At 44.1% G+C, this 11,930-nt stretch overlaps 2 protein-coding genes across 4 annotated transcripts in view; both read left to right on the forward strand.

Moving 5' to 3' along the window:
* The first annotated feature begins 241 nt into the window (after window positions 1-241).
* Window positions 242-6,932, forward strand: LOC105891579 (bile salt-activated lipase-like). The gene is made up of 11 exons (XM_031570007.1): window positions 242-477; window positions 678-825; window positions 1,373-1,492; window positions 1,894-2,091; window positions 3,038-3,168; window positions 3,409-3,516; window positions 3,943-4,057; window positions 4,613-4,799; window positions 5,163-5,366; window positions 5,872-6,072; window positions 6,661-6,932. The coding sequence occupies exons 1-11, from the start codon at window positions 412-414 to the stop codon at window positions 6,836-6,838; spliced, it is 1,656 nt and encodes a 551-aa protein (XP_031425867.1). The 5' UTR covers window positions 242-411; the 3' UTR covers window positions 6,839-6,932.
* A 2,943-nt stretch (window positions 6,933-9,875) lies between these two features.
* Window positions 9,876-11,930, forward strand: part of grin1b (glutamate receptor, ionotropic, N-methyl D-aspartate 1b) — a 29,551-nt gene continuing 27,496 nt past the window's right edge. The window contains exon 1 of one of the 3 annotated variants that reach the window (XM_012817776.3): window positions 9,876-10,738. In XM_012817776.3, coding sequence (XP_012673230.2) covers window positions 10,490-10,738 — 249 coding nt within the window. In that variant the 5' untranslated portion in view covers window positions 9,876-10,489. The remainder of the gene's footprint in view (window positions 10,739-11,930) is intronic. The other 2 variants (XM_012817777.3, XM_031570846.2) reach the window with 2 other exon arrangements.

Raw genomic sequence — 11,930 nt, forward strand, 5'->3', positions numbered from 1 at the left:
TTGACTTGGTAGATATTTTGTCATATTCAGATCAATAGTTTTTTTGGTCACATACAGTACATTCTTACATGACATTCATATGCCATCCTCCAGTCAAAGTAAAATGCTGTCTAAGGATACATAACTAGATATTAATTATGATACATTCACACCTGCAGAGTACCTATTTCCAAAGTGATTAGTGAAGGGAAATTGATTACCCTGAAAGCTGACTGGTCGAGCATGTAGCTTATCTGGCCGAGTGGTAGCGATATGACCATGAAGGTTATTTCTGCTCTTTCCAAAATATATGGTAATGCAGCGCAGCGGCATAAAAGACCCTAGCCATAGCAGGAGGCCGAGAGTGGCTGTCTCAGCAGGAAGAGACGCAGTTATTCAGAGTGCTTGTGTTGAGAAATCCCTCTCTCAGAGATGTCTTTGTTCGGAGTGATTTTTATAGCTGCAGCCTTGTGTTTGGGCACTACATCAGGTGCCAGCGTAAGTATTATGGTGGCGTTATTGGTGACAGTTACTTCATAATTAATACTAATAATTATGTTGTTTATTATATTGATGCATTTATTACAATAATGTAATTTTTAGGAATGTTTTTTAAACAACACATCACTTCTGATATATTCCTGTCATTTCTGTTAGTGTTTTGTGTGAGCTGGCTTAAATGGAGTGTCTGTCCTTAGCTGGGAGTGGTATACACAGAAGGGGGTCTGGTGCAAGGAAAGAACCATCGTATGGGTCTGTTCAGCTCTGTGGACGTGTTCAAAGGCGTCCCCTTCGCAGACATCCCAGTGAGGTTCGAAAAGCCTCAGCCTCACCCAGGCTGGGATGGTAAATAAACATTTATTTTCTTAACAATCAGTTGCATTTTGGGTTGAAATTGGTTGCACATTTTTGTCCACTCTTTTGGCAGTGAAGAATATTGGTGGGCCTAGACTAAGGGTTGAGGTTTGGTGAGGTTGCTGTTGTGGTTAAGGCTTAGGATCTATGGTTGGGGTTAATATGAGGTGAGGTTGCTGTTGTGGTTAAGGCTTAGGATCTATGGTTGGGGTTAATATGAGGTGAGGTTGCTGTTGTGGTTAAGGCTCAGGATCTATGGTTGGGGTTAATATGAGGTGAGGTTTCTGTTGTGGTTAAGGCTTAGGATCTATGGTTGGGGTTAATATGAGGTGAGGTTGCTGTTCATGTTCGGGTTGCTTCATAGTTCATCTTAATGGCTGACAGATTGTTAGAAGTTCATAAATGAATCAGTGTCTAACATGAGAAAATGACTAACATAGTCTGCCAAAAGTATTTTTAGGAATGGATTTCCACAGGGGTGTTCAAGCAGACTCTGTTTTTGACATGTGTTGTTGTTGACACGTGTTGTTGTTGACAGGTGTACTGAAAGCCTCCCAGTACCGTGACAGATGCCTGCAGGTGACGCTCATGCAGTCTGGCTCCCAGGGAAGCGAGGATTGCTTGTACCTCAACATTTTTGTGCCCCAAGGCAGGAAAGGTGGGACAGTTTAAATACTGAAATGTATTCTAATAAGTTGATTGCTGGATTTATTGTGCAGCTCCTTCTCTGAATATGAAGTTGTGTTTAATGGTCTCACCAAGAACAGAAAACAAGGGGGAAATTATGCATTGCATAAATTCTTACTTTCCTGAGGCAATGCTAGTGGCGCCACTCAGCTTTCCCTCTGTGTGTATAGCCTCAACATGGTTGTATTGAATAGTGCTACTTTACAATGTTTTAAATGAAATATCACAACCTAAGGCGTGCTCTTCTAAACTGCTGAGTAGACCATTAAATAGCAGAAGCCATATTATTGTAAATCAGTCCTTATTTTTATTATTATTATTATTATAATTATTATTTTATGTTTTTTTCCTGTTCTCTTGCGTCCTGATCAGTATCCACTGGCCTTCCTGTAATGATCTATCTCTTTGGGGGCGCCTTCCTCCTGGGGGCCTCGAATGACGTCAGCTTTCTGGGCAACTCCCTGTACGACGGCAAGGAGATGGCGGATCGCGGCGGCGTCATAGTGGTGACCGTGAACTACCGCGTGGGCACACTGGGGTTCCTAAGCACCGGGGACTCCAGACTGCCAGGTTGGACAGCTGAGAATATACATTAAGACTCCACACTCAGCCCCATTCCATTACTCACACTTGCACGTGCACTCTTGAAGAGCATTCTGGGACCTGTTATTTACGCTTGTTTTGTGCATAAGTTGGCAACGGAGGTGTTAGCATGCATGTGATCATAAATATGAGGTCATAAAAAAAACACAATGTTCATTTGCAATTTACACTTCTCCACTCTGTCACACAAGTGTACGCCTGAAGGCAGGCTGTCAGGGCACAAGGATGCAGCTACTTGCAACTAACAGGTCAATCCTTCTTTCTAACCGGTTTACCATTCAGAAGAGTGATGCAGAGACTGTCACTGATTTGAGACAGGCTCGCCCCTGCAGAAGTAGACTATAATACTGGAGCTGTATGTCACTTGTGTCACGTGGAATATTTTCAAGCATTTCTCCTCAGCCTTTTGCTGGTGGACTCCGGCTACTCCCACACTGAAATGGCTTTGCCAAAGCATAAATGTAATTGTGTAAACAACTGTTGTAAAAAAAATAGCTGCAAGCATTCCCATTATTGTTGACATTTATTTGCTATTTTGAATAGCCTCTAACAGGCAGCATCTATCAAGCCCATGTATAATTTTCCCCGGAGAACTGTGCTTTGTGGAGGCACTCTGGCAACTAATGCATTTTCAAAACATGACTCACGCTCAAAAATCAAAACATGTCTGTCTGTCTAGTCTTGCTACGATGTAATGTTCTTTATGTAAAGTTCACATGGCCCTTCTAACATGCACACACACACGCAGGCACACACACACACGCACGCACGCACACACACATACACATACTCACACACACCCACAGCTCTGGCATATAAGAGAGATGTCCGTCACTGCACACACAGCTCTGGCATATAAGAGAGATGTCCATCACTGCTGCTGCTGTTGCTCTAATGCATTCTTCTCCACCAGGGAATTACGGGCTATGGGACCAGCATGCTGCTATTGCCTGGGTGAACAGAAACATCAGGGCGTTCGGCGGCGACGTGGACAACATCACAGTCTTTGGGCAGTCAGCAGGATCTGTCAGTGTGAATTACCAGGTACCCACCCCACCCCCCCTGCACACACACCACACACACCAGCAGGGATAACAGGAGACCCTGCACGCCGTGACATTATCCCACAGAGTTACACAACATGATGTTGCCCCTGCGCCGCCCCTGAACGTCCTCAACCACATTAGAGAAAACACCTTTAAATATTTAGAAAGCGAGAAGGTTGACTCCCTCCCGGAGGCTCCTGTGTGGTTTGCTCACTGTGCGTTTTCTCCCCCCTACCAGATGCTCTCCCCGCACAACCAAGGTCTCTTTCGGCGCGCCATCTCCCAGTGCGGGGTGGCCGTCAGCCCCTGGGCTCTGCAGAGGGATCCCCAGGCCATGGCGCGCAAGGTAAAAACACAGCCGCCGTCCCAGCCAGTCTGACAAGTGTAAGATGAAACATTCATCTGTTTTAGGTTTGAGTGTAAATTAAGGGTTGGTTGAAAGACATTGGACACCCCCGAGAGTCCATGATGTGCAATTTAACCGACACTTAAGAAAACGCGCGCATACACATGCCATGGTGCGCAAGGCAAAACCATAGAGATGGTGCGCAAGGGAAAACCACAGTTCCCATCCAGTCTGGAAGGCATCTGATTAATCATTCATCTGATTTATGTTAAGTTGTTGGAAAGACATTGGACACCCCGGGAGTCAATAACCTGCCATTTAACCCACACTTAGAGAATGCACACACACACACTCACACACACACACACACACACACACACACACACACATTAAGTGACTCTGTGTTGTATGTTTGCATGTGTGAAGATTGCTGAGAAAGTGGGGTGCACCCAGGAGGAGCACATGACCGCCTGTCTGAAGATGACAGATCCCGTGGCACTCACCATGGCCGGCAAAGTGGCTCTGTCAGAGATGGGCAAAGGTTGCTATGGAGATGCCCCACATCAGTCTTTGTTTACCCTCTGTAGTGTGAAATTATTGTGGCAAATTTTAAATCCAACCTCACTAATACTAGCGTGCTGTAATCATTAGAGATTAACACACGGTACAGTGCTAACGTGCATTAGCAGATTATAAAGTCTAGAGGAAATCCAAAAGAACATGCATAAACATTAATTTCCCCTCACACTACAGTCTGGTACATCCAGTAACTGACAGTCTGTTTTGGTACATTTTGAATTTGTCCTTGGGTGCTCTGTACTTTATGCCGAATTAAGTTCACTTCTTGTAAAAGTCCGTATTTTTACAAGAAGTACTTAACACTTATGATTAGCGCAAATAACAAGTGTAATAATATGTGCATATATGTAGAAGAAGGTCCTTACCACAAGACGCACACTGCATTCAAAACCCTTCATAACCCAAAGTATGGAATTACATAGTGTTTAAGATTACAGAAAAATATAATGTAACTGTCGTTTTCCCTTCTGAGAATGGTCTGCTCTAGACCACTGATGTCACTGATCTCTCCTTCCAGAGCCAGTGGTCTACATGCTAGAGCTTGCTCCAGTGGTGGATGGAGACTTTATCCCCGATCACCCCAGCAAGCTCTTCCATAATGCGGCTAAGTTTGACTACATCGCCGGGACCAACAGTATGGACGGCCATCTGTTTGCTGGTGCAGACATCCCCTCCATCAACCAGAAGTACAAGACCACCCATCCGTAAGTCCCAGGAACACTCTGACTCAGCGTCAGGGGCACGGAGAGTTAGCATCAGACAGGTTTACAGAGCGTTTCTCAAGATTAGGTTTAGGTCTAAGGTCTGTATTTTGATTAGCAGACGTATATTTTCTGTGTGTAAAGCAATTTTAGCAGCAGATTATGCACGTTTCTTCATAATCGTCATCATTATCATCACCTTCTTCTTCTGGTTTATCTTGTTCTCTTAGTCGTCTTTTTCTTCTTCTTCTTCTGTTCCTTGTGTTTGTTGTTGTTGTTGTTGTGACATATTTTAAGACAGTCGATCATAAAGAGAAGCACCTTCAACTTCCCTTTCCCTCTCTTTGGTGGTGTACTCACGTAAAGGGAAGAAATAAAGCAGCTGTTAGCAGGCCTCACCATGGAGAAGGGAACTGCGGCTGTGAACTCCTCCTTCGCTACGTACTCCGAGCACTGGGGCCCAAACCCTGAGAAGGCGACCATCAAGAAGACCGTGGTGGAAATCGAGACGGACTACCTGTTCTTCGTACCCACACAGATCGCTCTCCAACTGCACGCCAAATACGCAAAGTAAATAGGACTGGCCGTATTCGGATACATGAAGACCGTGGAGTTCAGTTTGTGTATACACGTGTAGACGTTTAAAAAATGTTACTCAGATTAAATGTTTGCAATTTACCAGAGATCTTTATCAGAGATATAAGGTTGAGTGATGTCTGTTGAGATGTGACTCCAGCAATGTGTTTGAGTATGTATGTGAGTGTATGGGTTGTAAAATGAATATGTGCTTTTTTGAGTATGGGTGTGTGTGTGTGTGTGTGTGTGTGTGTGCTTGTTTATTTAATTAGGGCATATTAGGCCGTTGGTGTGAACTTGTGGGGTTGTGTATTTACTCCTCTCTGTACGTTGTGTGCGTGTGTGCTTGTGTATGGGCATGTGTGTATGGGTGTGTTCTATATGTTGCGTGTGTGTGTGCGTGTGTGTTCTCTCTCTCTCTGTGTGTGCGAGTGTGTGTGTGTGTGTTCTCTCTCTGTGTGTGTGTGTGTGTGTGTGTGTGTGTGTGTGTGTTTTGTAGGCTTAAGCAGCGTACATACTCATACGTGTTCAACATGCCCACGCGGATCCCCATGTTCCCCAGCTGGATGGAGGCGGACCATGCCGAGGATGTGCAGTACGTCTTTGGGAAGCCCTTCGACACGCCCGTGGGCTACTTACCTCGCCACAGGACGCTGTCTGGGTACATGATCGCCTACTGGACCAACTTCGCCAAGACTGGGTGAGGAGGACCTATCACTATCCACACCTACACACACACACACCCAGCCTAGCCTGTAGCCTGTAGCTGTACTCAGTAAACATAACTCATAACCACCTACTGCTAAAACCTCCCCCTGACCTCAGCCACTAATTATGTCATGCTATTCACAGCTATGTGACATATCACCATGACCACAACCATTTGCAGTGTTATGTTAGTTTAGCTCAGCCACTTGTCACCCTTCTTCTCTCACCCGCACTCAAACCTACCTTATGTAACCATCAACCTACACACCAACATGACCTTAATCCAATCCAGCCCCCCTCCACAGTCCATTCACATACCATGTACAACTCCACTCAGTCTGCAAATTCTCAAAACTCTAGTCCACGCCTGGAACCCTGCACCTGTGTGTGTGTGATTGTGAGCAATCCTGGCTCTGTAAATGGGAGACAAATGACGGGGTTCAGAGCCCTACATTATTCCAGCCTTCGGGAGAACTAAGGGAAGGGTGTAATGGGACTGGCGGGGGAGCTAAAAAATCAGCAACCTTTCCTTTAACAGTGCCGTTAACAGCAGCCACTCATCTCATGTTTTTGAACACAGGGACCCTCACCGAGGACAGGAAGTCCCTACCCAATGGCCACTCTTCACCAACAAAGGGAACCCAGTCCTAATGATTAATAACAAGATCAATGTCAATTCCGTCCAGTACAACTTCAGGACTCGTTACGTGCAGTACTGGTCAACCACTTATGCCAGCCTTCCCAACCAAGCTCCTTAATATGCTGACAAGCTTGACTGCTGACACAATGGAAAACTGCCATTTGTAATCTATTTGTGAATAAATTAATCATTAAAAATTACATTTACAAGCACTAGTCTTGGTGCACCCTGTGTATTCATACCCTCTTCACAATGCAATCCTGAGAACAACACATAGCCCCTTTAATGATGAAGGTATTTAAGTTACAAAACCCTTGAGGATTTGATTAGATTTGAACTACACACAAAAAACAACTCTGAAAGTTGTCTGTGTTTTTTTGTCCCCAACAAACACAGTGGGTTCACACACTCATGTTCACACACTCATGTTCACACACTCATGTTCACACACTCATATTCACACACTCATGTTCAGACACTCATCATGGCCTGAAACAGTGAAGCCTCCTGGTGTTCAAGCAACACTGGTGTGCCAATCAAACACAGTTTTCTAACCCCTGTTTAGCTGATGCTGCCATTTTCACACACACACACACGCACACGCACACACACACACACGCACACGCACACGCACACGCACACGCACGCGCACGCACACGCACACGCACATACACATACACAACACACACACACATACACATACACACACATACACTCACACACACACACATATCCTCAACCCATTATTAGCAGTCTTTCAGTAAACCAGCAAACCATTGGAGAGATCCCAGCTGTCGCTGCGTGGCCACCAGCCCTGGCATTAGGCCTTGTTTAATGATGAATTATCTGGTTCAGTTGCAATCCTTTAGCAAAGCTTCTCACAGAGCGCTGTTATTCTATTCAGGGGAGGTTGAATCATGTGAGCCCTTTAATTTTGCATGTGTATGAAATGTGTTCTCAGGCCACTGCACTTCTCAAAGTTTGAACCCTGACTTCAGGTAATTTAGAGTGTGTTTCTGTGTTTGTGTGCACTTGTGTGTGTGTGTGTGTGTGTGGAAGAGTATCATGAAAAAGTAAAACAAAAACTCGTAGCGTCCCTGTAATAATGTATGTGTGGTGTTTGCATGGGAAAGTATGAGAGCAAGTGAGAATGAGTGAGTGTGTGTGTGTGTGTGTGTGTGTGTGTGTGTGTGTGTGTGTGTGTGTGTGTGTGTGTGTTTGTGTGTGTGTGTGTGCGTGTGTGTGTGTGTGTGTGTGTGTAACATACAGTAGGAATGTGTATCTTCTCCAGCTGTGCAAAAGTGGTGGTAAGATAAAGGGCTCCTCATTAGAAGCACTTAAGAATAATTAATCAGACATTTGGGATAAGCTTCTGTTGTGTGTCCGTGTGTTTGCGCGCGCGCTCATGCGCCAATCTGTGTGTGTGTGTGTGTGCCTGCGTCTTGTGTGTGCATTTTGTTTGTGCGTTTGTTTTAATTATACATGCCGAAAACAGACTAGCTACGTAAGAATGAATGACTAAAAGAAAGAAGGCTTTTAAAGAGCAGCGGCTCAATTATGCGTAATTTGTGCTTTGCGTAAATCTCAAATGACCCGCAAGAAGCAGACTGCCCTCAATCCCCACAAAGTGTAAACTTCGTTTTTAAAGCATGAGTCAGTCGGGTTCGTTTAAGGCTTGTGTTTGCCACTGTGAAGAACTGTGCAGTCTAGTTCTTGAACACCAAATGCCTATGACAAATTAAAATGTACATGATGCTGACTCTGAATTTGAAGCAGCCCACTGCGTTACGATAGCATGATACAAGCTGACACTTCTAGAACTGGGACCTAGTTTGAGAGCGGCTCTACTAGTATCATTTATTGAGCGCCCGGAGCCACCAAGGCAGCGCTGATTTAACTGCCATTTCCTTTTGCCCTGCATGCCAAAGGTTTGCGTGGGTTTCATTTTGCTGTCTAATAATGTCTCTCTCCGATCAAGACAATTGTCTCTTATCTTTCAGAACAAGAGTGGAGCAGGCGCCTAATCAGGTGGAAATAAGAGTGAAATTGTTCCTCCTGGATAGAGATGAGATTTCTTACGTGATAACACATCCTTTGCACGGCTGTGATGTTTATTTAAACCAGGGACCAAGTTTGCATGTTAGAGGGAGAGAGTGCATGTGTGCGTGTGTATATGGTACCAGACACAGAGAGAAAGAGAGAATGTTTTGCAGGAATATGGATGTATGTTTTAACACATGAGCCTACGTGTCTGGAATTGATTGAGAATTTCTCTTGTCACGAAATTGTCTCACATCGGAGTGATGGAGTGGGTAAATGTTCCATATTTCTGCTGTGAAGAAAACAGCGGAAAATACACACTGACTCTTTTTCTGCTCATCCAGTTGACGCCTATACAGTTTAATAACTCGCTGAAGACACGCAAACTGACTATCAGCCTCGGGGCTATGACTGGTGCGAGCTGCAGTAATGATGTGATGTCATCTAAATTAATTGTTAATCTGGACAATTAAACTTGTCTCGACCGGTCAACCCTAACCATCTCTACCTACTCTGACACTTTACAGTGATTTTTCAATAAAACAGAAAGGTCACCGAGTCAGTGGGTTTAGGCTGCGAGTTTCACAATCGAATTCGAAGAATGGTAAGTTATAGTAGGCTACGTTGTAAAGAACTCGCACCTCAAGCTAGAGACTCCTGTTTCCTTGGTAACCGGGTTCTCGTGAATGTCTCGCTCTTGCACTGTTGCACCGCGTCCAGAGCGGCTGATGGATGGATCTACTATTGATTATATTCAGGTGGAGAACCATTTAATTCTCTTCGAGAGCAAAATATTTTGCTGGTGCTCATCAAAAGTACTAGTTTACTTAGTGTAACAGTAACATCCATCATTCCTGTACCTGGAGAAACGGTCACAATCTGCTCATTTTAAAAGCACCCGACTCAAATTAATGTTAATGATCTCGCTTGACAAGAATTTCTTCCACATGTACAAAATATGATTTCATTACAATACATTAAGAATGAAAACTGGAATATTATATTGGGAAATTCACTGCGTGGTTCTTGTTCTCTCGATGATGAAATGGGATTTGTCAAAAGCAATCGTTTGAAGAATAGAATAGGGCACAATTCATTCGTGCCATGTCACACCAGCTACTGGGAGGAAATGATAATCCACTAGTTGTGTTTTAAAATGCCCATTCCCATTGCATTAGTGCACACATTTACATGTCCGTTCGAGCGTGACACATAAGCGATATCAAGCGTAATCAGTAGCGGGAGCGCGCACCGCTGCGCAGGCACAAGGCTTCAGCACCAAGGGCAGAGACTTTAACAGAGCATTGGCGAGCATCAGGTCATCGGAGAGGAGAACCAGATGGGGACTATGGCTGAACCGGAGAACCTGCGCTTCTAATGGGCATTGACCAAACCTGGCCGCCATTTAGGAAATCCGCTGCACCTATACAGACTATTCACCAGATAAGGGGAAACAGCATGGGGAAAATCAACAGGAGAGAAGGGTCGGTTTTCAGGGACGCTGCATTCAATTAATATTGTAGTTGACAGCGAAACGCATTTAAACAATAATCAATATTTATTGTTTGATAAAGAATTTCAATGTAGGCTAATTACATTCCAGTGGTGATGTTTTCAACCTGGTGTTGAGGGAACTTGGTCAGCGGAGATCAGTTTACCTGGCAATTAGTCCAACGGACATCGCGACACATTCAGCAGATGCGGTCTGTTTTTTCCAAAAACCGTAAAAATGCGTCTTTTTCTGTTAGCTTTTTTCATCTCTTGTTCTTGTGCCCGGGGTGGCTGCGAACCGAAGATCGTTAACATCGGAGCGGTTCTCAGCCATAAGAGGTTTGAACAAGTATTCAAGGACGCGGTGGCCCAAGCAAACATTATTTATGGCAAGGAGAAGTTCAAGATGAACGCAATTTCTGTAACCCATAAACCCAATGCCATACAGATGGCTCTCTCTGTTTGCGAAGACCTCATATCAAACCAGGTAATTATTATTTTCTTCCCAAGACCCGACATTTAGTGTAAGTCATGCACTACAAAGACAGACGTAATACATTTCGGGAAATGAAAACCATATAACAGAAATTACGTTTAGCCTACCTGTGGATATGATGACTGTGGTATTTTTTTATTTGTTTTATTTGGTAATATGATGACTCTCATTTGTTGCATATTTCTCTTAATGGTGTAACCCCTGGCATTTCGATAAATGACTCTGCTATAATCGATAGCGAGAAAAGGCCCAGGCGAAATGTTAGATTTCAGTGTGTGATACTGAAAGATTAATACAATTCCATAACAATATTAACAAGGTGTCTTAACTACTGTGCAACATGAAATGACCTCTGTCTCAAGGCTGAAATACAACTGTAGTTTGACAATATCTTCATTGTTCACAACTAGTCTATGCATCAATAGTGTTACATTTACAATAACACAAATGCAAGTGATTTATCAAATAACACTGGTCAGTTTGTTGTATATGCTGAGTGCAGTTGCATGGCCTGGACCGTTCCAATGAAGTAAACTGTTGATTCCAATTTAGTTTACTAAATTAGTTGTTAAATGGAAGGATAATCGCATGTGGCAAGGTCTGCTCTAAATTATCTCCACAAGAGTGGCCATACATAGGCTGAGTCTCCCATCAGCTGTGTCCAGTTTGTTTTCTTTTCAGCCGTTATAGAGGAATGTCAACCCAGAGAGTGGCTGACCGTTATTCCGCCCTTGGATTTATTATTCCTCAGAGGCGTGTGTGAAGTGGGTGGCTCTGGTGGCAAACATAGTGACACCTCACGTCCTCCTCCCGAGCCGAGCAAGAGCTGGTTCCAGTTAACTAATGCCAAGACAAACGACCCTCGCATCTACGCGCAGTTACACACTTCATCTCCGCTCTTTTCATGTTAGGCTACACGTAAAACGAGGCCAACATGGCGTCAGCATCGCGGGTAACAGCTGCTTTGTACTGGGGAGCGACGAACGGCTTCTGCCCTCCGCAGCGATGTAAAAGATTACTCTCTCTAGTGCATCATCCTGGATTATCACAGACACTCACACACACACATGCACAAAGCAGAAACACACACTCACACAAAGAGAAAGAGAGAGGAAGATTTAAACTGATTTGTAGCCACACTGACAAAATCAGTCAGTTGATTTATTAGTCTTAATATAACCTG

The sequence above is a fragment of the Clupea harengus genome, chromosome 7 (assembly GCF_900700415.2).
Source record: "Clupea harengus chromosome 7, Ch_v2.0.2, whole genome shotgun sequence".
In the NCBI taxonomy this organism is placed as follows: Eukaryota; Metazoa; Chordata; class Actinopteri; order Clupeiformes; family Clupeidae; genus Clupea; species Clupea harengus.